Source organism: Neofelis nebulosa, chromosome 2 (genome assembly GCF_028018385.1).
Source record: "Neofelis nebulosa isolate mNeoNeb1 chromosome 2, mNeoNeb1.pri, whole genome shotgun sequence".
NCBI lineage: Eukaryota > Metazoa > Chordata > Mammalia > Carnivora > Felidae > Neofelis > Neofelis nebulosa.
Window position 1 is genome coordinate 150,530,491 of NC_080783.1, and position 27,476 is coordinate 150,557,966.

A 27,476-nucleotide genomic window follows, 5' to 3' on the forward strand; every position below is an offset into this window, starting at 1 on the left:
TGACCTGAGACAGTCACTTCCCTGGCTTGAGCTTGGTTCTGTCCTTGTAGAGGTCACAGTGAGGTGCTGGGAGAACACAGGACTGCAGGATGCCAAGAAAGATCCCGGCAGGTGCACTCAGCAATTGGAAGTTGTCTTACTGAAACTGAGATACTTAGGTAGTGTGTAATTTTACATATAAAAGCAAAAGACTTTCCTCGCCCTCACCAAAGAGAACCACAGTCACGGTCATCTCACCATAGATAGTCGGATGCCATGAGACGGAAGTGACCATATTCTCTGTTAGGTTATGAAGGTCGGTAAAGGACTGGTACTCTTTCAGGTGGGTATCAGTTTTGTCTCCAAAGGTGCCTTCTTCTTCTGCCAGGCACTTCCAGTCATCAATAAATGTGTTCATGATTTCATTTTGCTGCAGGGCTATTTCAACACTATTTTGTTGGGACAAAACACACACACACAAGATGTTGGATTATAGTATTCAATGATAGGTCTTTCGGCAGCTCCTCCTACTTCATTCATACGGAAAAAAACCAAAATATCTTCAATTATACTTGGTAACTAATGATTACTCCCATGTGAAATATGTGACTTAAGAGAAAGAAACCTCCTGTCTGTGTGTTACTCAAAACTTCTAGTACCAGGATGTTGTTGGCTGATGGTCTGGAACACCTTCGCCATCTGCAGACGCTTCCCAGCCAAGACTGTGCTCTCCCGGGCCAATGACTGAGCTGACAGCTGCAGGGACACCGTGCCTGCCAAGCTCTTCTTCCTGCAGGACTTCTCCAACAGGCTGGTTCCCTCTGGAGCTTCCTGCTGGGGTGGGCTACGACTTTGCTGAAGCTTTCCTTGCCCAATCCTGCTAACTTTATTTATTATTACTTTTTAAAGTTTATTTTTGAGAGAGAGGGAGAGACAGACCGTGAGCAGGGGAGGGACAGAGGGAGACAGAAACCAAAGCAGGCTCCCGGCTCTGAGCTGTCGGCCCAGAGCCCGATGTGGGGTTCGAACCCACGAACCTCGAGACCATGACCCGAGCTGAAGTCAGACACTTAACCAACTGAGCCACCCAGGGGCACAACCAATCCTGCTAACTTAAAAAAAACTTTTTGATTTTACACAGTGGGAGCCTCAGTAAACCTGTTTTACACTGGGTCTCATTTGCTTCCTGAAAAACCCAAACTGACAGAAAATGCCATTTTCTTAGCCATATTTGGTACCAAATGATCATATGTACTAATTTGTATACAAATATATTATTAGGATTTTATATATATATTTAGGATTATATGTTAATCAGGATTATAATATATACATATTGTATATATATTGTACATATATTGTACACATATATATAATGTATATAAAATGTAAAACAAGTAAGATTCTCAAGGGAAGCTTTGGAATTTAGAAGTATGCTGTATGTGCATCTGTGGTGGTGGTTTTAGTTATCACAAAGTCCTGGAGGCACGAATATGTTTCATTCCATTGCTAAACCCGCAATACAGGAGACAAGCCCTAAAACAAAGACCTATCCTGCTAACAATGCTAATATTGACCCTTTAAGAACATTCTGAGTGCCAGGCTCATATCTTTTTTTTTTTTTCAATGTTTATTCAAACTGTGAGATCATGACCTGAACCCAAACCAGAGGCTTAACTGACTGAGCCACCCAGGCGCCTTTAGGCCCATCTTTTAATAGCCTAGGGCCCTGGCTTGACTGGCTCCTGTCTTAAAAGTTATGGGGCGCCTGGGTGGCGCAGTCGGTTAAGTGTCCGACTTCAGCCAGGTCACGATCTCGCGGTCCGTGAGTTCGAGCCCCGCGTCAGGCTCTGGGCTGATGGCTCGGAGCCTGGAGCCTGTTTCCGATTCTGTGTCTCCCTCTCTCTCTGCCCCTCCCCCGTTCATGCTCTGTCTCTCTCTGTCCCAAAAATAAATAAAAAAAACGTTGAAAAAAAAAAAATTTAAAAAAAAAAAAAAAGTTATGATAGGAGCTCCCAAGTTGGTGAAGGCAAGAAAGTGCCAGGAGGTTGGCAGGCCCCCCCCTCCCCCACCTCCCACCCCTGATAACTTGTCCTATGCAGCTCTTCCATTTGGCTGCTCCTGAGTCGCATCCTTTACGATAAACTGGTGATGGTAAGTGAAGCACTTTCCTGAGTTAGATGAGTCATTCTGGAGAAGTATCAAACTCATTATAGCTGGCTGGTCAGAACTATGTGTAGCACTCCTGGGACTTGAGACTGGCAGGCTGGTGAGACTAAGCCCCTTAACTTGGGGAGACTGCACTAACTCCGGAGAGTGTCTAAGAGTTTGAGAGTTGGTGTTGGAAAAGATACCATGTATTTGTGTTGGGGGGAAAATAAAACCCTTGTTCGTGCCAGAGGTGATGTCAGGAAGAACCCTAGAGTCCCATTTTCCTACTTCTTCACATGTTTAGTGACTTTACATATTTAACGAAACTGGACATTATAAATGATGTGTTGTAGAGACTCTGGATTCTCTTTTGTTCCTCTGAAAAGTGGAGTTTGTTCTATAATGTAGTTAACTTGGCTGGACTCAAACTCTAAATTCTGTCCTCTCTGTGTAGAATAGTAGCTGAAATCTCTGCTTAATTTTTCAGCTTCTAGATGCTGGTAGTTCCTTCTGGACTCTCCTGGGGTTTCCCCTAAAAATGAGTGTGTTAGTCTGCAGCCTAGGATCTTGTTAGACTTTTTATGTGGAACTGGGGTCTCAGCTTGTCTGAGGCTACCACCTTTCCATGACTTCCCCCTGACCATTTGGTTATTCTGTCACCAACAGACCTGTATAAGCCTACGGGTTTCTGTCACTTGAGCCTCCTGTGGATTAGGCAATACTTAAAGAAAAAACACTGCAAATGTGCACATCTCATCCTTCTCCCCTCCAGTTTCTGCTTACTTTAGGTTACTCTCTTGAGACTTCAAATAGTTGTGTGTGTGTTTCTGTGTAACTCTTGTTTTCTAGATCTTATAATTATTTTCTGTGAGTTTGACCAACTTATTCCACCATTACTTAGTCACTTGTTTATTTTTTTATTTTTTTTAACGTTTATTTATTTTTGAGACAGAGAGAGACAGAGCATGAACGGGGGAGGGGCAGAGAGAGAGGGCGACACAGAATCGGAAGCAGGCTCCAGACTCTGAGCCATCAGCCCAGAGCCCGACGCGGGGCTCAAACTCGCGGACCGCGAGATCGTGACCTGAGCTTAAGTCAGACGCTTAAACGACTGGGCCACCCAGGCACCCCTAGTCACTTGTTTATAATATGAAACTGAGGTATGTTCTTGAAAGAAGTAGTATTATAAACAAACAAAAAACGAAACCAAAAAATAGTTACTATAAGTTTCTGTCATGTTTATTGCTCCTGCATATGCTTAGGTTTGAAAACCCAGCTCATTCACATGGCCTCTGGGACTCCCACAATTAGAATGCCACCAGAGGTTTTACCCTAATGACTGATAGTCTAAATAGCTTGTTTTTTTAATAGGTGTGGTAAGCTGAAAGAGTGGCTCTTGATTATGAATGTTCCAAAATAAGAAAAAAAAAAAACCCTCCTGGCGTGCCTGGGTGGCTCAGTGGGTTAAGTGTCCAACTTCGACTCAGGTCATGATCTCGCAGTTCAGGAGTTCAAGCTTCGTGTTGGGCTCTGTGCTGACAGCTCGGAGCCTGGAGCCTGCTTCGGATTCTGTGTCTCCTTCTCTCTTTTACCCTCCCTTGCTCACGCTCTGTCTCCCTCTCAAAAATAAAAAATAAACACTAAAAAAAAGAAAGAAAATCCCCTCCTTTATTTAGACAATTAAATATAAACTCTAAATATTATAATAGATTCTCCTAAAAATGTAATTAAGCAGGATAACCATTTAATACCCCTGCTGTTAAGAATTAACACTACTGTTCACTGCTTAATTGAATACTCTTGGTTAAACTCATCTTCCCAGTGATGCTACCAGCATCATCATGATCACCTGGAGTTTGCTGAAAGTGCAGTCACAGTCACCACCTTGAATTTACAGAGTGAGAGCCTGCAGTCTAACAAGATCCCCAGGTGATTCATATACGCATTAACGTTGAAACACCCTAGGTAGGGTAGGTTCACAGCCTGGAGCTTCAAGTAGAAGCGTTTGTTAGCATCTTCAAAATCTTGGGTTTGGTTTTGTTTTTTTGTTTTTTGTTTTTTTCTCTGTTTCAGCCTGAATGAGAAAGGGATTTCCAAGAGAGGAGCTACAAACAGGGGCCTTTGCTCTGGCTTCCTGATTCTTCCCTCTTAGCTCAAGTTAGGAAGTAATTCACAAGGGAGAAGTGAAGACAGCATCTTTTCGCTGGTTTCGTTTCTTGATTTCCCTGCACCCCAGTACGTGGTTTCTGAGGGTTATGCAGTGAAGGCTGGCAAAACCGTTGTCTGAATTAAAGCCTGTAAGTACTTTTCTTTTAAAGGGTTTCTCTCCCTCCCTGCCCCCACCCCCAAATGAGCTGTTTCCCAGTTGCTTGAGAATTCTTCTGTCTCCTTTCTTATCATTTCCTTCTTTTGCAAAATACTGTTTCCCTCAGGTTTGTTATGGGTAAAATTCAGAAAGAACTCATTTCTAAAAGGGCACTCTTCCCAGAACAAAACCAGGCTTATATTAGCCTTAAAAAAACTGAATAAACCTTAAACAGTTTTAGAGTGGGAAACCTGACAGTGATATATGCACATGGGTTTATTTATTCTTGACCAGGACTACTGTAATTCCTATGCCAATTTTCCTCTTTTTTCTTATGGTTCCGGCTTCTCCTTCCCATGTCTCAGGGAGGGAATTTTGAAGCTGTTCACTATCCCTCTCTAAGCATGGCAACTGAAATAAAAGAATAAAGGGTCTAAAGATAATACACAATGTGGATAATTGAGAATTGGCTATAGGCCACTTATGCCCTTGAGATGGATTGTCCATAGACTTCTCATTTTTAATATTCTTAGCTGGAAAAATTTTAATCACTAAAATTTGAAATGGGGAAAGAGAGACCTTAGGTTTTCTTGTTTGTTTCTCATTGTCCCATAGGAAAAGTACAGCATGCTTCCCATAAATGAATGAGTGGCAAATAGTTAATGCACTCTCTGTTCTTTTGTTTTTGTTGTTTTGTTTTGTAGCTGAGCAGAAATACATTTCATTATGTTGCTAGACAAGAAAAGGAGGCTTACTTCAAAGTCAGGCATAGCCACACCTGATTTTCATTTCCCCTCATCAAGCAGCAGAGTCCACAAAACAGCAACCCCTTTTTAAAAGCATTGAGCCCCTGGCGATTTCGGGAGGTTTCCTGGAATTATGCCTGTAGTGTGTCCCCCTAGCCTTGCCATGAGATATACAGGATGTAATTCTACCAGTTTTTCTGTATCTTTAATATCTTCTCCAGAGACCTGCTAGAACTGAAATTCTGTGAGGAGAAACTGTGTTCGTGCTGTCCTTAGCTTTGTGCTGTCTGGTGGCTGGCACAATGACACAGCAGGCAAGCCAGTTAAAGTGTATGACGGTTAGCAAGGGACAGCCCGTCGAACAGCTGTTAGTCATTAGGCATTGATGGAACATCACTCTTTCTCTCTTTGCTCCACCTTTTAACAAACTTCACAAGAAGCCTTGACCCAGAGTAAACATAGCTATACATATATATTTTGTCTAGTTTAATGCACTCTCTTTGCATCATTGGGGAATTTTTGAACCAAACTCCCCCTAGACATAGGACACAATTTTTGAGAGTTGTCGGAATTTTCAGGACATTTAAACAGTGGGAAAATTAATGGTGTTTTCTTAAAAATGAAAAAGCGAAACATGGGCTGTGTATGAACTTGACCAACAAATTTTTTATTTTGGAAAGAAATGGAAACCAACCTACAGGGTACCACTGGCAGACCTGTCCACCACTGGTTCCACTTCTCTGAACTCCAATATTGACTTGAGAACTTGTCAAGCTCTTTCTCTGATTTAGAAATCCCAGGTTCCTAGTAACTGTGTGTGTGTGTGTCAGGGGGGGCTTTCTGAAGACGCCTCTCTCAGATCCACTAAGAGTGGAATCAACGCAGGAATTAGGGGTGAGGAATAAGATGTACAAGGGTACATCTGAATCGACTTCAGGTTATTAACAAATGTCAGCATCGTCATGAACAGTGTATGTCTCCTCATCTTTGTAATCATACACAAGTAAATGAAGCAAAGAAGGGGAGTAAGGAGGAGAGCAAAAAGACTTAAATAAAAGAACCATGGTATGGGGTGCCTGGGTGGCTCAGTCGGTTGAGTGTCTGTCTTCAGCTCAGGTCATGATCTCGTGGTTTGTGGGTTCAAGCCCCGTGTTGGGCTCCGTGCTGACAGCTCACAGCTGGAGCCTGCTTCAGATTCTGTGTCTCCCTCTCTCTCTGCCCCTCCCCTGCTCATGCTCTGTCTGTTTCTCTTTCAAAACTAAACATTGAAAAAAAAACTATGGTAAATAAATGTTAATTTGCTGTTAGGAAAACATCCTCACACACCCAACTGTATACATCTCCTAGGTCCACACCGGTGACAATAGAAAGGAAGGAAAGACTGAGGATTTGTCATATGCCCATGCATATCTGATAACTTCATATTTTCTATCAAGACACCATGTATGGAGTTGCTTTTAAGACCTATCACTATAAGTACACATACACATTTTATGTTTTATTTTAAAATTTTAAGATACAATTTTTACCTTATAGATGCATTATTAAGAAAGTCAATCAAAGGCTTGGATTGTCCGAATATCTCTTTTTCCTCCTCTGAAAATTCTCTTGGATAATATTGTGTACTGGCATTTTTGGGATATGTCCTAATACATTAAAAGATGATAGAATACCAAAAATTAGATCAAAGAAAAGTAAATATAGGTTGTGACATGTCAAAGGTTTCTTTCTGTGACAATAAGATACTATTTTATATTTAAATTCTATATATTGAATTTTTTCTTTATCCTAGACAGTTGATATTGACTGCCTTTTTGAAATACTTTGAATATTTATGTATTTGTTTCCAACATAATCAAGAAGTGTTTATTTTTTAAAATCTTTATTTAGATATTTTTAACTTATAGAAAAGTTGTAAGAAGGATCTAAGGAAGTCCCAAACACTCTTCACCCAGATTCATCAGTTAACAATTTGCCACATTTGTTTATTATTCTCTCCCTATTTGGTTCATTAGATCAGTGTTTCTTAACCAGTACAGTCCTACCCCACCCCCACCCCATGGGAACATTTGGTCACATCCAGAAACATTTTTGGCTGTCACAACTGGGATGTGCTACCTGCATATAGTGGGTAGAATCCAGAGATGCTGTTTAATATCCTACAATGCACAAGACAGCCTCCCACAAAAGAGATTTATCCAGCCCAAAATGTCAGTAGTGTTTGAGACTCAGAAATTCTGCTCTAAATATACAAAACTAGAAACAATTTACATTCCAGCAATGATGGTGACATGATCTTCCTCCAGTCTGCCCTCAGTGCTCACCTCCACCCTTGAACATATCATGCTGTTGCATTTGGACACTGGCAGTCTCACCCACTAGAGTGATCTTTCGGTATGGGATTATAGAAAGGTCAGATGGTACAGTCATTGAGAGTGTGCACTCTGGTGATAGGCTGCCTGGTTTTGAAGCTAGGGTTTATCACTTACAAGCTTTGTGACCCTGAGCTAATTATTTAACCTCTCTGTGTCTGTTTATTCATCTCTACATGAAACTTTTAAAGTACGTAGCACATAGAAGCATTGTAAATTGAATGTGTTAATACATGCAAAGTTTTTAAAATAGTGCCTAGCACATTTTAAGTGTCCAAAAAAAATTACGTTATATTTAATCTGTGTTGAACAAATGTCAGTGAAACATCTCTGTGAGAGGCAAATATATTAAGTGAAGAGTAATCAAACAAGGAGTAAAGAGAGTTTTGCTTATGTTGAATAAATCATTTTTTCCCCTCCTAGTTAGCTCAGTATCAGTAGCAGAAGGCAGAGTGATAGAAAGAAAGAATGTTGGGGGCGCCTGGGTGGCGCAGTCGGTTAAGCGTCCGACTTCAGCCAGGTCACGATCTCGCGGTCCGTGAGTTCGAGCCCCGCGTCAGGCTCTGGGCTGATGGCTTGGAGCCTGGAGCCTGTTTCCGATTCTGTGTCTCCCTCTCTCTCTGCCCCTTCCCCGTTCATGCTCTGTCTCTCTCTGTCCCAAAAAAAAAAAAAAAAAAAAAAAAAAAGAAAGAATGTTGGTGTTGGAGCCAGAGAGACTTGGGTTCATATCTTAGCTTCACCTTTTTTAATTTAAGTTTATTTGTTTTGAGAGAGAGAGAGAGTGTGTGTGTGAGAGAGAGAGAGAGAAAGGGAAAGAGAGACATAGCGCAAGCAGGGGAAGGGCAGAGAGAGGAGAGAGAATCCAAGCAGGTTCCAGCATTCAGCGCAGAGCCCCATTTGGGGCTCAATCCCACTGGGATCATGACCTGAACTGAAATCAAGAGTTGGACACTAAACAGACTGAGCCACCCAGGTGGACCCTTAGCTTCACCTTTTCATTTCTAGCACATATTAGTATCTTCTGGATAGGATTAAGTAAGAGATTTTATGGCACCTGTTGATCTCAGCAAAGAGGCACCCTAAGCGTCGCTCTTACTTTTAACATGTGATTTGTTTTGTTATTTCTCAGCAGATCTGTTTGTGATTGCTTCAGATTTAAATTATGTCCCAAACATTGAACTTTCATTTCTCACCTCACTTTGCCTCGGCTTCTTTATTTGTAAAATGGGGATAGTGCCTACTTTAGAGGGCAGCTGTGAGAACTCAGTTGCTGTATGCCAAGCGCTTAGAAGAATACCCAGAACACTGTGAACATTTGCTTTCACTGTCATTCCTCTTTGAACCTCACCATTGACCTTTTTTTACTTCTATCACAATCCTTTATCTCATCCTCTCCACCCCAAACTAGCTACCCTTCCTCATTTCCTGATCTTCCTAAGGAGAACCAGCATTCTCCCAGCCACCTAAATTGAACATTTTGATTCTTTTTTTTTTTTTCATCTTATTGGTCAAGACCTTCCCTTACTTCTCATTTGTTTACTCCATCTGTATCACTATAGCTGTCTGCTTGTATCGGTCTACATTCAGTGAGCGCCTGCTAAGTCTCAAGTCCTATGATGGGGTTCCTGTTGTTGGAAGTTCACTGTCCTTTTCTGAGTCTGCCTCCTGAGTCTACCTCGGCTGACTCATTCTTGTCACTTTTCTGTTCCCTGGCAGAAACATAGAAGTCTCTGGCTGGCTTGGCTTGGTGTATCACCACTCTCCTTCCTGTCTCGCCCCCACATCTTGGTATTTATGAATCTCTGGTGTCCTAATTCTCTGCCCAGACTTGACTACTGATCCTGTCTTTATTTTTACCTCCTTTAATTCTGACCTGTCTCTTCACCTGACTGCCTTGTTTCTGGCCCATTTCTTATTCAGACCCCTGGGATCTATGTATATGTGCCCTGACTTTACCAGTGCATTTTTATGGCTTCTGACTTGGTTTATATAAATTTGAAAAGCGTGTTTTTTAGTTCACTCTACACTCCTGATTCCTGATTCTCCTGGTCATATATTTCATATAGGATTTCAGCATATTTCACGGCTCTCCTCTTAACACTGAACTCGTCAGGCATCTGTTCTGTACATTCTTCTTTAACTTGATCCGTCTCTTCCCTTCTTCCATTCCCTGTTTCCCTCCATCTGATAAGTGGGTTTTGGGAAATGAACTAGGAGTTGAGGATGTGGAAATAAATAAATCGGACAAAGTTCCTGTCTCATGGAGCTTGAATTTTAAGGCAGGGGCAGGAGGGAAGGTGAGAGAAGAATGACAATGACAAACACATATCAAGTGGTGATAATAACGTGAAGAGAAATAGAGTTAGGGGGTAGATAGTAATGGTGGTGGTTGCTTTTATAGATGGCCCCCAACTTATGCTTCCTTCCACGTGTGATTTTTCTTTCCTACAGGATGGTATGAAAGCAATATGCATTCAGTAGAAACTGTACTTTGAATTTTGAATTTGATATTTTCCTGGGCTAGTGATATGCTGTATGATCCTCTCTCGTGATGCTGGGCAGTGGCAGCGAGCCTCAGCCCCCGGTCAGCCACAGGGTCATGAGGGTAAGCAACCCATACACTGACAGCCATTGTGTACCCACACAATCATCCTGGTTTTCACTTTCAGTATTTAATAAATTACGTGAGATAGTCAACACTTTATTATAAAATAGGTTTGTGTCAGATGATTTTACCCAAATGTAACCTAATGTAAGTGTTCTGAGCACATTTAAAATAGGCAAAGCTATGCGTTTGGTAGGTTAGATGTGTTAAATGAATTTTCAACTTAGGATATTTTCAACTTACCATGGGTTTGTTGGGACATAACCTCATCATCTGTCGTGGAAGATCTGTATACAGGAATTTCAGAGAATGCCTCATTCAAGCAGAAATCTGGATGAAGGAGGGAATGAGCCCTAAGGATGTCTGGGAAAAGAGTAGCCTGGAAGCTATGAGTATGCTTGGTGAATTAAAGGAACAAGGAAGCCAGTGTGGCTGGAATAGATGAGGGAAAACAGGCAGAGAGAATCTAGACCATGTGCAGCCTTGTAGGTTCCTGTAGGATGGGAAGCCATTGAAGGGTTTTGATCAGTGACATTATCTTACATTTTTAGAGGATTACTCTGGCTCTCTATGGAGAATAGAATGCAGAAGGGAAAGAGTGGATAGAAGTAAGCCAGTTAGGAGGCATTACAATAACCTAGGCAAGTGGTGAAGTTGGAATGGTTCAAGGTGATAGCAGTGGATATATTTTGAAGATAGACCCAAGAAAATCCAAAGTTTTGGGTCTGAGTAATTACAAGAATATCATTGTCATTTACTGGGATGAGGGAAATTCAGTGAATCTCAGTTTTGGAGTTAAAAGGAAAACTGTTGTTGTTGGGCATGTTAAACTCAAGAGACATATTAGAAATTCAAGTAAGTAGATAAGCAAATGAGTTCAGGTAAGAAATTGAGGCTGAAGGCATAGATCTGGGAGTCATCAGCAATAACAGACAATAGATTAGTATCATAGGACTCTATAAATTCACCCAGGGATTAAGTATAGTTAGAGAAAAAAAACATCAAAAGGAGTAAGCCTTCGGGTCCCCTAATATTTACAGGCTGGGAGGAAGGGATCCAGTAAAAGAGACTGGGAAGGAGCTGCCAGTAAGTTAGAATAGGTACAATGAGTGTCATCCATAACACTTACTGGAAAGCTGTGCTTTAAGGAGAAATGGTCAACCACGTTAAGTAGTGCTGAGAAGTGGAGAAAAAGAAGGTCTGAACATTGGATTAGGCAATCAGACAACTGGAAGTCTTTGGCGACCTTGTGAAGACTGGCATGGGCTCAAAACAAAATGGCTGAAGAGAGAGTGGAACTAGAGAATACGGACAAGGAAGAGTTTTGTTATAAAGAAAAGCAAAGACCTTGGAATAGCTAGAGATGTCAAAAAAGTTGGGTTTTGTTTGTTTTAATGATGGGAGTTATGGCATTTTGTATTTACACATGTCTCCTTTCCACCCTTTCTTCCGTGCCTACTGCCACCATCTTAATTTAGACACTGTCCACATTTTGCCCGTTTAACTACAATGGTCTCCTACTTGGCCAATGTTCTCAACTCCAGGCTTTTTTTCCTCTGCTCTCATCTTATGCTTGACTCATCTTATTTAAATAGCCCTATCATCCTGCCTCTCCCTTGCTTCAGAACTTTCCAAAGTTCCTTACTGTCTGCCACAGGGAATCCACTTCTCTGTCTGCCTCTGCTACTCACTCTACTCTCCCCAGGCTGGTGTCCTTGTTGTCCCATGCAGACTCTGGTCTTCCCACCCCCTTGAACTGTTCAAGTCTTTTTAAAAATTTGGGCTGTTTTTCCTTTCCCCATATCTCTAAACCATATTCAGCGTCTGTGGCTTATCTTCCATAAATCTAAAATTATTTTAAAATAAATAGTATTTTTTAAATCCTAAAAAAAAAAATGCATGGTTTAGCTAAGTATATTTTCAGACTTATACAACCTTCAAAGACTAACTCAAGTCCCCAAAGCATTCTTTCAGCAATCCATTTCACATCAGTTCACTCACTGGATTAATTTTAATGAAGAGTTTGATGTGTGAAATGATATGGGTAGTCTCAAAGTGCTCTGGATCCAAGGCAGGCAGACAGGGAAGCAGAGGAGTACAATGTGGGTCATCAGCGCTACAGTAAAGATCCCTCTAAACTCTAGCCGGGACCCAGAGGAGGGAGAGATCAACTCTACCAGATGTTTCCAGGAAATCACAGAGGAAGGGGCACCGAAGTGGACCTTGAAGGGTAGAGAGGTGTTCTCCAGGTTCGCCATTTTATACAGAGGAGCAGCATGGGCAAAGGCAGAGAGATATGGAAGAGCAGATATTCTGGGAGCTGGAAGCAGCTCATGGAGGCAGAGCATAAAGAGCTTGTTTCAGAACAGGTGACAAGGCTGGAGTGGCAGGCAATGCCTTGTAATGGAGGAAGGAGGACCTAATGCCATCCTAAGGGCTCTGGATGTGGTGGGGTGCTAAAGAAGAGATTTAGGCAGTGACATAACACAATCTGATTTGATATGTAAGAATGACCGCTCAGGTGGTGGAATAGAGCAGTGAGGAGGCAAAGGCGAAAGACAACCAGGGCCCCTTCTCTGGTTGTCTGGTTGTTGATTATTAACAACATTAGTTATTTTCCCACTCCATAGTGGTTACAGTCTTATATACTTGTATCTCATTTTCCTATTGAGATTTTAAAAGGTGTTGATGAGTAGATCTTCCTGAATTGAATCACTCTGTGAAGACCTAGGTCATCACTGTCAAGCCATTTCTATTTATGATAAAGTCTTTCAAAAATAATCACAGATGTTGCTAGATTTTACTGTACTTGCCTTTGAAAATATACAACCCCATCACATACTTACCATCTTGTTTGAGTACTTGTGTCCTTGACTTTGGGGACTACTTGCATGCCAACATCTTTCTCAAGTTGCTTAACGATAAAATTTTTATCTGGGTAGGCTGTACATTCAATATAGGCATCTTTTACGCTGGAAGCATTTTGGTCCCTGAACTTAACTGGCGCACCAAATTCACTTCGTTTTCGAGAAATCATGTATGTAATCTGCAACACGTGTAAACAGTAAAAGGAACATAATCAAGTCCCTGGAAAAATGAATGTGGGGTAGACAATACTGGTGCTCTGCTCAGATCCTCTAAAATCTCTCCCTCTACTTTCTGTTTACCTCTCCACTTCTGTGTTTTCCATTTCCAGGGCCACCACCTACTGTTCTTCTGCAGAGCACTGCTCTGGGGCTACTGGGACCACGTTGGTACAAAGGTACAAAGAATAGTGACTGCCAGTTTACATCTTGACCACTCTGGGACTGGCAGGAGACATATAAAAGCCCATCTCCTTTACTTGTGTTTGGGACATTCAGGTGTAATTTACACCCAGAGTTCCCTGAGGGGTTCAAGCTAAAGCCTTTCCTCTACTGGACTTTTGCCTGAGATGGCATCCTTTGTAGGACTTCTGCTATGTCCGTGTCCTGCTGCTTTTCCTATTCTTCTATGGAACTTTCATAATAAATCACCCACACGCAAATGTTCTTTTCAGGGGCTGCTCTGGGTATGCGTAGGGCTGCCGTAACCAAGTGCCACAGTCTGGGTGGCTTAAAACAACAGGAATTTATTTTAACTATTTTCATAGGTGTGGAGGCTGGAAGTCTGAGATCAAGGTGTTGAGGGGTTGGCTCCTCTTAAGGGCTCTGAGGGAGAATCTGTTCCTTGCCTCTCTCCTAGCTTCTGAAGATGGCCAGAAATCCTTGCTGTTCTCTGGTTTGTGGATATATCACTCCGGTTTCTGCTCCCTTCTTCATGTGGTGTTCTCCCTGTGTCTCTGTGTCTTTGCATAGCCATCTTTTTAATAAAGGCCTTAAAATAATGGCCTTTTTAATAAAGGCCATATTGGATTAGCATCCCCCGATTCCTAAATAGGGTCATATTCTGAGGTAGTGGACATTAGGACTTCAGCATATCTGCTTTGGGGACTACAATTCAACCCATAATACCCACATATCCAAAACAATAACCATTCTTCTATCAAAGGAAAAGCCACATCCGTGCTGGCAAACATAGCAAACCTTACAGATCCCTCAGGAATAAGTGTTGTTGAGCATTACAGAGAGGTAATGCACTGAAGATCATATCAGCCCTCTGACCTGCTTTGCAGATTCCTTAACCGATTCTTCATCAATTTCTTTTTCACTGCCCAAAGAAACCCATGGTTTAGAGATAGGTGGTTTATAAATATATAAATCTTCAGAAGTATGCTCTTTATATTCTTCCTGTTCTTCTGGTACTTCTGGGCGCTAGAGTAAAATAAATAGCACTAAAATACATGACCCAAAGTAGATTATAGCTGCATGCAGCTATTCTGCAATAAACTTTACATTTGTATAAATTCATTAAGCACTTACTTATTTTCTTTTGTATTTGTTCATGTTTTTCAATTAGGAGAAGAAAATTAAACAAAAGGGAAAAAGCCCATTTAATCTTCACAACAGCCCTGGAAATAGATCCTGTTGGTGCCACCACTTTGTGGACTAGTGGTTCAGTAACTTACCCAGAGTCGTGGAGATGGCAAAAGGAGAGCCAGAAATATGGGCCAAAGAGTAGCCAAGAGCAATATTACTCCAGATTCATTGTTTCTACTCTCATTGGGTCAATGAAGGGCACATAAGTAGAGTACATGTTACTCCGAGATATTTGATTTAGTTCATCTGACATTTACTGCTTACCTACTCCAGGTACCTACTCTAGGCCCCAGGGAAAGAGAGCAGAACAAGAATAATCATAACCATGTATAGATCTCCCCCAGAGGTATTTCTTTCTTCTGACAATCAACAAAATGCAAGGACTGGGGGTTTGCTTACATTTAAATAGTTTTCTTTGCCTTCTTCTGTTCCAATAAGATAAAAGTTAAGTCCATATCTGAAGTCTTTGTCATAAACAACCAGAAGGTCATCTCCAGGATATTCCTACAGGAATATAATCAAAAGGGAAGGTCAGTTTTCATTCAGGTTATTCATATACAAAACTGTTATTTTTCTAATCAATAATGAAAGATAGCCAGAGTGCTATTCTATGGCTCATAATCCCAGATTGCACAATTATTTTATATAAATTAACAAAGCTCTTAAAACTCAGTGGTTCTAGGGAAATTTACCATGCAATTTTATTTCTAATGGGAAAAAAAGAAGCATTCCTTGTATTTGGTATTGATACTCTGTATGTTTGGAGACATATCAGGACCAAGATTATGAATAAAAAATTAAAGCAACACCTGGGTGGCTTAGCTGGTTAAGCATCTAGCTCTTGATTTCGGTTCAGGTCATGATCTCATGATTTGTGGGATCAAGCCCCGCTTTGAGCTCCGTGCTGAGTGTGAGGCTGCTTAAGATTTTCTCTCCCTCTCCCTCTGCCCCTCCCCTGCTTGTGCTCTCTTTCTTTCTCAAATTAAAAAAAAAAATTAAATCTGTATGGGAAAATAAGGGTAGATTCCTATTCTAGTTGAAATTGGGAAGGATGAACTTTTCTGGGTGTAAAGTAATAATCAGTCACTGATAGGTGTTTGCTTTTCACAGATCATTGAGCAGGATCCCAAAAGAGGTATGGACAACCTAGCATTTGCTCAAAGTAATGGAGGTGGGGAATACCAGATTTGAACTCAACAAGCTCTCTAACTTTTATTATTATGTATCAGAAGCCTCTTGGGTGGGACTGAAAAATAAAGAGAGATGTTGTACTTACCTGGATAACTTTTTTGACTGGGTAGAAATCAGACACTGCAGCTCTGTTTTTAAAGTCTGCTAAAAAATCTTCTTTTTTGATAAGTTTATAAGGTTTTTCATCTGTGACATCTTCATCTATTCGGCAGTTAAATATTTCCTGGGTCTGGGTAGTTAACACTAAAGGATAAATTTCTGGATGACCTGGGGAAGGAAAAGTAGACTCGGGACATTAAATATTACCACTTAAGATATTAAGAGGCAACATGCAATTGTTTGCTTTAAATAATTATCTTGGCCAAAATTTTGAAAGTCCTTTTTTTAATGTTTATTTATTTATTCTGAGAGGGGGCAGAGGGGCAGAGAGAAAGGGAGAGAGAAAATCTGACAGTGCAGAGCCTGACGTGGGACTTGATCCCACAGAATTCGAGATCATGACCTGAGCTTAAATCAAGAGTTGGATGCTTAACTGACTGAGCCACCCAGGTACCCCTCATTGTTCTTTTTTTTTTTTTTTTTTTAAGTAAGTATATCCATTACAGAAAATGTAAAATAAATAAATAAATGAAAAGAAGAAACTAACAATTACCCGGAATACTACCTCTCAAGTGAGAACGTCTGTTAAGAGTTTGCTCTTTTTCCCCTCTCTCAATCCGTCTTCTCATTGTCTTATCCTTCTTATCACCATCAGCTTCCACAGTCCCGGTCTCAGCTCTGCATCTACGCCCAAAACTCCTTCCCCCAACCCCACCTTCCCAGGGTCCCAGAGCCCACTCCCTTCTTCTCCAGATCCTACACACTTGGATGTCCTGACATCTTTTCTCCTACTGCTCAACAGATGTGCCAACAAGGGGAGAAATGCATGTGGCCTCTAAAATGGAGTTTGGGGCCTACTTTCCCATAGAAATATTTATCGCCCTGCCCAAAAGAAATACTTACCCCCCATCCTAGTGGCTCTATGATACGATTATCCAGGTAATTTAGGAGGGTTTTAATGACTGTGTGCATAACATTGATGATATGTGGAAATATATTCCAAATAGCAATCAGTTGGTACAATAAACATTTGGAATACAAGTTGTTCACAAATTAGGAATAAACTGCCATTTTTATCTCCCTGAGAGTTGGAAATGGGGGAAGCTGGGATCCAAAGTAAGGTCCCTGCACTCTTAGTACGATGCTATACTTTCTCTATTATGTGTGAACACAGAGCACTGGAGAGGGTCTTGCTCCTTCCTCCACACCGTCAGGGAGGTAACAGAGATTATATTCCATAGGATGCAGTGAGCGGCATTTATTTCCTTAGAAGCCTGATAGAGCAGGAGCCAAAGACAGACTTCAGCTCTATGTAACTCACTCCTCAGAGTCTTACTGTGTGTACAGGGAAGAGCCCTAGCAACACAGACTATGGCTGATACATCAATTGCCCTACATATTGAAACACAGGTAATTTAAATAACTACCATGTATCGTTTTTGTTTTTTTTTTTTACATTTTGGTTGCTGTTTACTTTTTAAAAAGCAGTTTTATTGAGATATAATTGGCAAACAATAAACTGTATATGTTTAAAGTCTACAATTTGATAAATATATGCATATACCCATGAAACCACCACCACAATCGAGCTAAATATACCCATAATCCCTAAAAGTTTCTTCTTGTCCCTCCCTCTGTACCCCTCCCCTTTACCCCTAGGCAACCACTGATTTGTTTTCTATTACTATAGCTGAGTTTGCTTTTTATGGAATATTATAAATATAATTACACAGTATGTATTGTTTTGTTTTGTTTTATACAGAGCGCAAGTAGGGAAGAGGGACAGAGGGAGAGAGAGAGAGAGAGAGAGAAGAGCGAGAGAATCTTAAGCAGGCTCCACACTGAGCATGGAGCCCCATGTGGAGCTTGATCCCACTACCCTGGAATCATGAGCTGAGCCGAAACCAAGAGTTGGACGTGGGGTGCCTGGGTGGTTCAGATGGTTAAGTGTCTGACTTAGGCTCAGGTCATGATCTCGTGGTTTGTGGGTTCCAGCCCCACATCGGGCTCTGAGCTGAGAGCTCAGAGCCTGGATCCTGCTTCGGATTCCATGTCTCCCTCTCTCTCTGCCCCTCCCCTGCTCACACTCTGTGTGTGTGTGTCTCTCTCTCTCAAAAATAAACATTAAAAAAAAAAAAGAGTTGGATGCTTAACTGACTGAGCTACCCAGGCATCCCTACATAGTGTGTAATTTTATCTTCTTTTATTCAGCATAATTATTTTGAGTTTCATTCATGTTGGTGCATTTAGAAATGGTTCATTCCTTTACATTTCTGACTGGTGTGCCATAAAAGAAAAGATCAACTAGGCAAATATTTCTTAAGATTTATGGCTTTGGATGTTGTATCTAGGATATCTTTGCCTAATCTGAGGTCACAAAGATTTTCCCTTATATTTTCTTCTAGAAGTTTTATAATACCTGGTTTTATAGTAAGGTCTATGATCCATTTTGAGTTAATTTTTGTATATGGTATGAGGTACAGATTAAAGATCTTTTTTTTTTAAGTGTAGATATATAGGTGTTCCAGCATCATTTGTTGAAAAGACTATCCTTTCTCCACTGAATTGCCTTTGCACTTTTTTTTGAAAATCTGTTGACCGTATATATGTCAGCCTACTTTGGGAGTCTTCATTCTCATTCATCGATCTATTTCTTTATCTTTATGGCATCTTTTAAAAATAGCAGCAACAGTTAACATGAACCTTCTTTGCAACATCCCCATAAAAGGAAGTGTGTGGGTACCACCTAATTTAAGTTCTGTAACCATCTCCAAGGTATTGCTACCTTGTTTTTCAGATGAGAAAGCAGAGGCTCAGAGAGGGGAAGTCATTTGTGACCACCCAGTTATTAAGTGGAAGAATTATGAATTGAGACAGGTCTGATTCCAAAACCTGTACTATTAATCACTAGTGGTAAACAGAATAGAGCCGCCCCCCTGCCCCACCCCCTAAAGATGTCCATGTCCTAATCCCCGAAACCTGTGAATATGTTACCTTATATGACAAAAGGGACTTCCAGATGTGATTAAGTTAAGGAACTTGGGATGAGGAGACCACTGGGCCCCCGAGAGGGACCCAAGGTAACCACGAGGGTCCTTATAAGAAGAAGGCAGGGGGACCAAAGTCAAGGAAGGAGATGTGACAAAGAGGCAGAGGTCAAAGAGATAGAAAGATTAGGAAATGCTATCCTGCTGGTTTTGAATATAGTGGAAAGTGGCAACAGTCGATGAATGCAGGGGGCTTTTAGCTGAAAAAGGCAAGCAAGTGGATCCTCCCCTCAAAGCCTCCAGAAGGAACCAATCCTGTTAATACGTTTCCTTTAACCCAGTGACAGTAATGTCAGACTCCTGGTTTCCAAAACTGTAAGATAATAAGCCATTTAAATATTCAGTGTTTTAAGTCAATACATTTGTGGTAGTTTATTATAGCAGCTATAGACAATTAATACACCACTGATACTCTAACCTGTATTAAAAAGCATGACTTATAATTTGGGGTAAATGATTTAACTTCTGGGAGTCACAGCATCTCTGTCTCTGTAATGGCCATAAACAATGCCTACTTCACAGAGATAAACAGATGAGAGGGGTGTGCCTGGCACAGAGCTGTTGTTCTGTAAATGTTAGCTCCTTGTAAAAACTACATTTATTCTCCAGGAACCTCTAGACATTGCCCTGTAGACCCTTAGGCAACAGTTTTTTAGTCTGTCTGTTGATCCTTGGTTCTTAGAAGGAAAGGGAATCCTAATTCCCTGAGGCATGAGCCACAAGCCCTGAGTGACAGTTGACAATGTCAGGACCCCATAGCAAGGAATTCAGAGAGATCCTTATGTTTCCCTGAGGAAGATCTGGGGGAAGAAGAGAGATGTTCCAGTATAAGATAAATCAAAACCTACCCTCAGGTCTCACTGCTGTGTACTGAGGTGTTTTTTTTTCTCCTTAAATAAATCCATTTTTTCTCCTTAAATAATCTATTTTTTAGTCCATTTACTTTATGCTGAAACCCTGTCATACCCCATTCTCATGTTTGTGGACTTTCTTACCAGTTAATTCATGTAGTCAAGAAATATTTACTGGGCAACTACTATGTGAAAAGCACGGTGTTGGTAGTAGGGTTGGACTATCTAGAGGAAGAGACAGAAATTAGGCAGATATACTCAGAAACACTTAAGTACAGATTGTTACAAGTGCTATTTAGGAGAAAACAGGGTGAAAGTAGAACTTAGAATGAAGAGAATGGGAGTGGTGGTGGTCTGTTTAGATGAGAAGAATAGAGAAAGCCACTTATTTATTCAACAAATCAGCAAATATTTGTCGAATGGTTATCATGTGTCAAGATCTGCTGAGCAAGAGCGTTTCTGTTCTCCTGGAGTACTTGTGTTCGTGTGTGTGTGTGTGTGTGTGTGTGTGTGTGTGTGTGAGAGAGAGAGAGAGAGAGAGAGAGAGTGAGTATACCCCAGGGCCAGCCAGGTGTGTGTGAAAATAGGTTATAAATGCATAAACAAATAAATACAGCCCATCTTCATTATTCACAGATTTTATATTTGCAGATTCACTTGCTAAAACTTATTTGTAACCCCGACATCAACAGTCGCAGTGCTTTTTGCCATCATTAGCAGTCATGCTTATAGTGGCAAAAACTTTGAGTTGCCTTATGTGCACGGTCCCAGCCGGGGTCAAACACGGTGATGCTCTGCCATCTTGTGTCAGCTGTCAAACAGTAAACAGATGTCCTTCCCGCTGTCTATTTAGTGCCACATTCTTCCTATTTTTGTGCCTTTTTATTGGCGATTTTTGCCAGTTAAAATATCTCCCAAGCGTAGTGGTAAAGTGCTGTTCAGCATTCCTAAATGCAAGAAGGCTGGGATATGCCTTGTGGAGAAAATACGTATATTAGATAAGCATTGCTCAGGCACGGGCTGTAGTGCTGTTGGCTGTGAGTCCCATGTTAATGAATCAACAATATACATTTAATAAGGTGTCTTTAAGCAGAAACACACATAAAACAAGGTTATGTATTGATTGGCTAATGAAAATGTTGTGACCAGAGGCTGACAGGAACCTCTCTGTATTTACCCTAGGAGCACTAGCTCAGTATTTGCTAATTCAGTATTTGCAGCAACTGTGCAGAACTTCCAAGAAAAACAAGACTCAGCTGTACTTTAATTTCAGCCTTAGGATAAGTGCTAAGAAGGCAATAACATGGTGCTAAGTGAAGGAGAGGTCAAGAAAGGCCTCTGGCAGGAGTGGGATTGGAGTCTCGATCTGAATGATGAAAAGGAGAGAGTTGCATAAAGATCTGGCAAAAGATCTATCCAGGTATCAGGAGCAGCAAAAACAAAGGGCCTGAGGCAGGAATAATTTTGGTATGCTCTGTGCTAAGCAAGGCTGGTGGGCTGTAGGCAGGCAGGTGTGGTGGTTGGGAGTGGGGAGAGGATGGAGAAATGGTCAGAGAGGAAGGTGGAGCCAGGACCACTATAATGATAGAGTAAAGCCATAGGAGAGTTTAAGCAGGAAAGAGACCTGGCCACGTGGTATGCAGAATGGATTGAAGGAGGCTGAGTGGAAGCAGTAATAGCAGTTAGGGGCTAGGGAAATAATTGGAGTGAGAGATGTGGGGTCTGGACTAAGGTTGCAGAGGTGGAGATAATTTGAAGTGGATGGGATTTACTTTAGAGGCGGAATTGACAGAAGGAGAATGTTTAGATGGGAAAGTGTTAAGGGGGAGAAAGGCGTCAAAGATGACTTCCAAGGGTCTGGGTGGTACATTCATTAATTCAGTAAGTTATTTATTGGGCAGTGTGCCCTGTTCCAGTGCCATTTACTGTCAGCTGACATCCTCTCACCATCTCCCCACCTCCACCCCCTCTACCAACCTGGCTCAAGCCTCCACCATCTCTTTCCTAGATTGCTGCAAAAGCTTCCTGACTGCCCTCTGCTTCTGTCCCTGACGTTCTCAGCTGAGTAACCAGGGTGACACTTTAAAAACAAGTCAGATTAGGGGCGCCTGGTTGGCTCAGTCGGTTAAGCGGCTCAGGTCATGATCTCACAGTTTGTGAGCTCGAGCCCCACATCAGTCTCTGTGCTGACAGCTCAGAGCCTGGAGCCTGCTTCAGATTCTGTGTGTGTCTCTTTCTCTGCTCCTACCCAGCTTGCACTCTGTCTCTCAGAAAGAAGTAAACATTAAAAAACTTTTTTAAATAAATTAAAAAAAAAAAACAAGTCAGATCCCATCACTCCTCTGCTTAAATACCGCCAATAGCTCCTATCCTACCTGACTAAAAGAACCCTCAGAACAGCCTTCAAGGCTTTTAGATCTTCCTTCTCCCTAACCCTCACTGTTTCCTCTCTGTTTCTAAACATGAAGTGCATCACCCAAGTCAAAACTAAGAGGAAAGTTTCAACAACAACAACCAATACAAAAGATCCTACTGGAATAAGATTATTTAGCCTCTGAAAGAAGGTACGGTATTAATTTGGTTGGCTAAGTTCTAGTTTATTTGCTTAAAAACCAGCCTCTTTACTTGAAATAGTGGAATCTTACCATGAAGTACAGATAAATATTGGCCATGAGCCAGAGTCTTAAAAAATATTATTCTAATAAAAGCAATAGCTTGCAGACTCACAACACTTTAGAGTCTCTTTAGTAACCACACCATGTTCGATTTGTAAGGGACTGCTAGGCTCGTCTATTTCTGTTTGAAATTCTCTCTTCCACTCTTACTGTTTATTCTTTCTGTAACATTTTTCATTTTAGATTCTAAATGACATAATTTTAGCCCACGTGTATCTTAAAGACGTCGATCTGTATTTTTGTTTGCTTATTGAATTTTAAAATATCATAAAACTAGGAGCATAAATTCTAAATTATACTTCCACTTACCCATGCTCTCCATAGTAACAGGTTCCACTTCTTCTCTGTCTAGAATATAATGAAATAATGTCAAATTTACATTTTTGACACATAAGCGTCATAATTTATCACAATCTTTTACCAAGCCTCAAAGCACAAAACATAAACACAAGTACACAATGAAGTTTTAAACTATTTTATAAATGCTTAAATAGAATTTGAATAATTATCTTTTTTCACAGAATTATGTCTTCATGAAATGCTATGGCATATAATGGATGTTGCAATGAAATGCATCAAAAGAATAAATGTCTATACTCTAAATTCCATATGTGTTTGACTTTATGACAGCGAACATATTTCCTTATTTGATACAGAAAACCACAATCATTTTGGCTGCTAACATATATACAGATACTAAATCCATAAAAAATCCCATTAATGAAAAAACAATCCTACCAGGTAATATCTGCTTGGTTTTGCTCCGTTTTGTGTTTTTGTAGCCACCAGCACTCTTTTGTTTTTGAGATTTTGGAGCCATGGTTCTGACTTAGGCTGTATAAAGAGATAATGTCATTAGTAAATTCTGTTTTACAGTTTCAAATAGTCAGCATTACCATTTAGTAAAACATGAGAAGAATATGTTTTCTAAGCTTTACCTTTAGCTAAATCAACGTGTATCTTCATAGGATGGGTGTTCTGTGACCAAAGGTTGATCGCAACAACAATCTTACTGGTAAGGTCTTGCCATTCCAAGGGAGCCATTCAGCTGAAGCGAATGGAAGTGACCTGCCAGCCCTTCAGGGCTTCAGCCATAGGCCCTGCCATGGAAGCACGATGGGGGATACTGGCCCCCCGCCTCTCGCTGCTGTTCCCATTCCAGGGAGTTAGTGTCTGCTGCCCTCTGCCCAGCTCCCCACCAGGTGCCTCAGCAACGAAGGCAGGCTCAAAGTCCACGGGCCCACAACATACATACATGTTCATAATTTTTAAAATTTCTATCATTTAAGCAGTACTTTTATCCTAGCATGCGGACCTATACCCACTGTGTCCTTCTTTGTGCTGTCAGAGAGTGCCTCCAAAGGTTCTCTGTGGAACTGATCATCAGTTTTGGCTGAGGTCATTTGCTATCACATCAAATCCTTGTCATCTCAATGGTCACCCCTGTCTCATCTTGTTAGATGGTTAGGAGTACAATTTCAGGAGCCTAAGCAGCAAGGTTGAAAAATAGACTTTGTCTTTTAGCAGCTGTGTGATCCTTGGCAAACTAAATACCATCTGAGTCTCAGTTTATTCATGTTTGTTCGTTTTTTTCAAGTTTATTTATTTTGAGAGAGTACGTGCGCATGCGAGCTTGGTCAGGGGAGGGGCAGAGAGACAGGGAAGGAGGAAGAATCCCAAGCAGGCTCCTCCTGGTCAGCGCAGAGCCTGATGGAGGGCTGGAACCCATGAACTGCGAGATCACGACCTTAGCTGAGATCAAGAGTCAGTCGCTTAAGCAACTGAGCCAACCAGGCATCCCTTAGTTTATTCAGGTTTAATGGGGATGATGACAATAAAACCTACCTCATAAGGCAATTGTGAACATATAATGAAATAAAATTGCATTGACCTTGACTCAGTCATGTCAATCAGACTGGCTTGCCTTGTTTTATAAACAAACACAGACTGAAAATTATTTCATAAACCCCAGTCAGAATATCCTGAGTTTCATTTTCTTTCTAGTTCCTTGATTCCTAAATCTGGTCCAAAGTGTGGGTTTGTGTTTGTGATATACATTTTTCACTTCAGACCCTTCACATGTATTTTTTCAAAAGGTAATAGTGATAGCTCACGTTTGTTGAGTGCTTACTATGTGCCAGGCACAGTTCTAAGTACTTCACGTGTATTATTTATTTAATTTGAATCACCCTTTTAGGTAAGCATTTTATGAAAACTGTTCTCTTCATCCTCATTTTATAAGATGACAACAGAGGCCGGGAAACTTGCCTGAAGGGATACACAGAGCGTGAGCGGTAGAGTCAGGGTTAGAGCACCCCCAGTGTGGTCCCAATGCCCCCAGTTTTCATCTTTGCACAAGACTATCCCTTGGGTTTCAGTGGTAACTGTTTGCTGTGTTTCATCACAAATGAAATCATTGCCTTTACCTAGAAAGGTGTGATGTTATGATTTAAGCAGCGTTTTATGATTCTGACAACTTGGGAATTCCTACTTTTTAAACCCCCTGCAATGAATGGTTCCGATCCAGCTTTTTAGACTGTCAGGTATCCTCAATCCCACTTCTCAGCCTCACTATAATTTCAAATCTTGGGCCTAGTACTTTATTCAGAAAAATTCTTTATCAGTGTACCCCTCTCCATATTTTATTCCAGCAGCATTTGACTTAGAATACTCAAGCACGCCTGGGTGGCTCAGTTGGTTAAGCATCTGATTGTTGATTTCTGCTCAGGTCATGCTCTCACAGTTTTGTGAGTTCGAGCCCTGTATTTGGGCTTTGCACTGTCGGGGATTCTCTCTCTCAACCCCTCTCTCTGCCTGCCCCCCATCCCCCACCCCCGGGCTCAAGGTCTCTCACTTTCTCTGTCTCTCTCAAAACTAAATAAGTAAACTTTAAAAATAAGATACTCAAAACTCTCCAGATACCAGCTGGACTCACCCTAAGCACATAGACAACACACATACCATCACCACCACCACCACTATTCATTCCACAAATATTTATTCAGCAATTTAGATGCACCAGATGCTGTCCTAGGTGTTAGGAATACAGCAGTGAACAAAATAGGCAAAACCCTTTCTCTGATAGAGCTTACATTCTAGAGGAAAGAGAGCAAACAAACGAGCAAAATCATCAGTATTTTAGACGGTCATAACTGTTACAGAGAGAAGTCAAGTAGTAAGGGGAGAGGAATTGTAGGAGTAGGGAAGTTGCAATTTTATATTGGACTATCAGGGAAGACATCACTGAAGTGACATGGGAGCGAAGTCCTAAGAAAAGGGGGGGCGGGGTGAGCCAGAAATGCAGATATCTGGGGACAAAGGGTGTTTCCAGGAAGAGGAAATAGTAAGTGCAAATGTTCTGGGGCAGGAATATGCTTGGCACATTTAGAAAACAGCAGGAAGGCCATAATGGCTGGAACGGAGTGAGTAAGGGAAGACCAGGAGATGAAGTTGGTCAGAGAGGTGATGAGGTAGGTACATAGTAGTCAGCTTTGCAATGGCCGTAGGTCTCAGTAACAAACAGCCACAAATTTCTTCTTTGGCTCTGTGTTGTGGCTGTGGGTCAGCAGCTGCTTCAAATCTTATTCTGGGACTCGGGCTGGAGGAGTGGCCCCTGTGTGACAGCCTCTACTTTCACGGCAGAGTAGAAGGCGAGAGAGCTCCCCGAGCTGCGTAATGCCTCCCAAATCTTCCCCGTGGCACTGGCACACTGTCCTCTCTGCTTATATTCCACTGGTCCAAGCAAGTCACACAGTCCTCCCCGATAATGGGGAGGAATGCACACATGATCCTTGTGCAGGGGAGGGAGGTAAGAATTGGTGCCGAAATAGTTGTGGACAAGTATGTAACATGCCACAAGGGGTCTGGGTCATGTGTAAGGACTTTGCTTTTACTCTGAATGAGGTGGGGGGCGGGGAGCTATTGGATGGTTTTGAGCTGAGTTTCTTTACCTGATGTGAGTCACATTTTAACAGCCCTATGGCTGCTGTGTTGTGAGGACTGCAGCGAATAAAGAGTTGAAGCAGGGAATCCAAGTAAGAGACAGTCAGCAATCCAGGGGAGAAGTGATGGCAGCTTAGATCAGGGAGGTGAGTGTGGAATGGAAAGTGGTTGGGCTCCGCACATATTTTGTAAGTAGAGCCAATGGGATTTGCTGACGACTTGGATGTAGAATCTAAGAGAATAAACAGGACCAAGGATGCCTGCTACAAGTTTGACCCAAAGGATTGAAAGCATGGGACTGCTGTTTATTGAGATGGGGATCCCAGGGGAGGAGGAGATTTGAAAGGGAAAATCAAAAACTCAATTTAAGGCATGTGAAGTTAGTCTGTAGACTGCGAACTCCATAACTGGCACAGTGGACATTCTAAAAAAATGCTGGACTAATGATTCCTTGGTGTCCCCTTTCCTTCTGCCATCTTAGCATATGGATTTCCAGTCTGGACAAAAGGCTTTTGCCTGAGATCTGTGGAACCACCTGTATGCGTGCTGTTTTAGTTTTCTATTGCTGCTCTAACAAATTATCAGAAACTTAGTGTCTTAACACAAAACTCATTACCTAACAGTTCTGTAGCTCAGAAGTCTGACATGGCTCTCACTGGGCTAAAATCAAGGTGTCACAAGACTGTGTTCCATTCATTCTAGCATCTTATGGGAGAATCTGTTTCCGTGCCTTTTCTGAATCAAGAGGCCATTGGTATTTCTTGGCTTGTGGGCCCTCTTCCTCTATCTTCAAAGCCACCAATGGTGGGTTAGATCTCTCTCACATAGCATACTCTGACCTCTTCTTCTCCCACTTCCACTTTTTATTTATTTTTTTTAGTGTTTATTTATTTTTGAGAGACAGAGACAGAGCATGAGTGGGGGAGGGGCAGAGAGAGAGGGAGACACAGAATCTGAAGCAGGCCCCAAGCTCTGAGCTGTCAGCACAGAGCTCAACTCAGGGCTCGAACCCACAAACCATGAGATCATGACCTGAGCTGAAGTCAGACGTTTAAC

At 41.5% G+C, this 27,476-nt stretch overlaps 1 protein-coding gene across 3 annotated transcripts in view; it reads right to left on the reverse strand.

Moving 5' to 3' along the window:
* DNAI3 (dynein axonemal intermediate chain 3) overlaps positions 1-27,476 on the reverse strand; it is a 95,282-nt gene that overhangs the window by 48,009 nt on the left and 19,797 nt on the right. For all 3 annotated transcript variants that reach the window (XM_058716768.1, XM_058716767.1, XM_058716766.1), the window contains exons 2-9: positions 23,217-23,312; positions 22,788-22,826; positions 15,892-16,073; positions 15,015-15,119; positions 14,301-14,450; positions 13,005-13,204; positions 6,711-6,827; positions 238-428 (exon numbers count right to left, since the gene is read on the reverse strand). In XM_058716768.1, coding sequence (XP_058572751.1) covers positions 238-428; positions 6,711-6,827; positions 13,005-13,204; positions 14,301-14,450; positions 15,015-15,119; positions 15,892-16,073; positions 22,788-22,826; positions 23,217-23,298 — 1,066 coding nt within the window. In that variant the 5' untranslated portion in view covers positions 23,299-23,312. The remainder of the gene's footprint in view (positions 1-237; positions 429-6,710; positions 6,828-13,004; positions 13,205-14,300; positions 14,451-15,014; positions 15,120-15,891; positions 16,074-22,787; positions 22,827-23,216; positions 23,313-27,476) is intronic.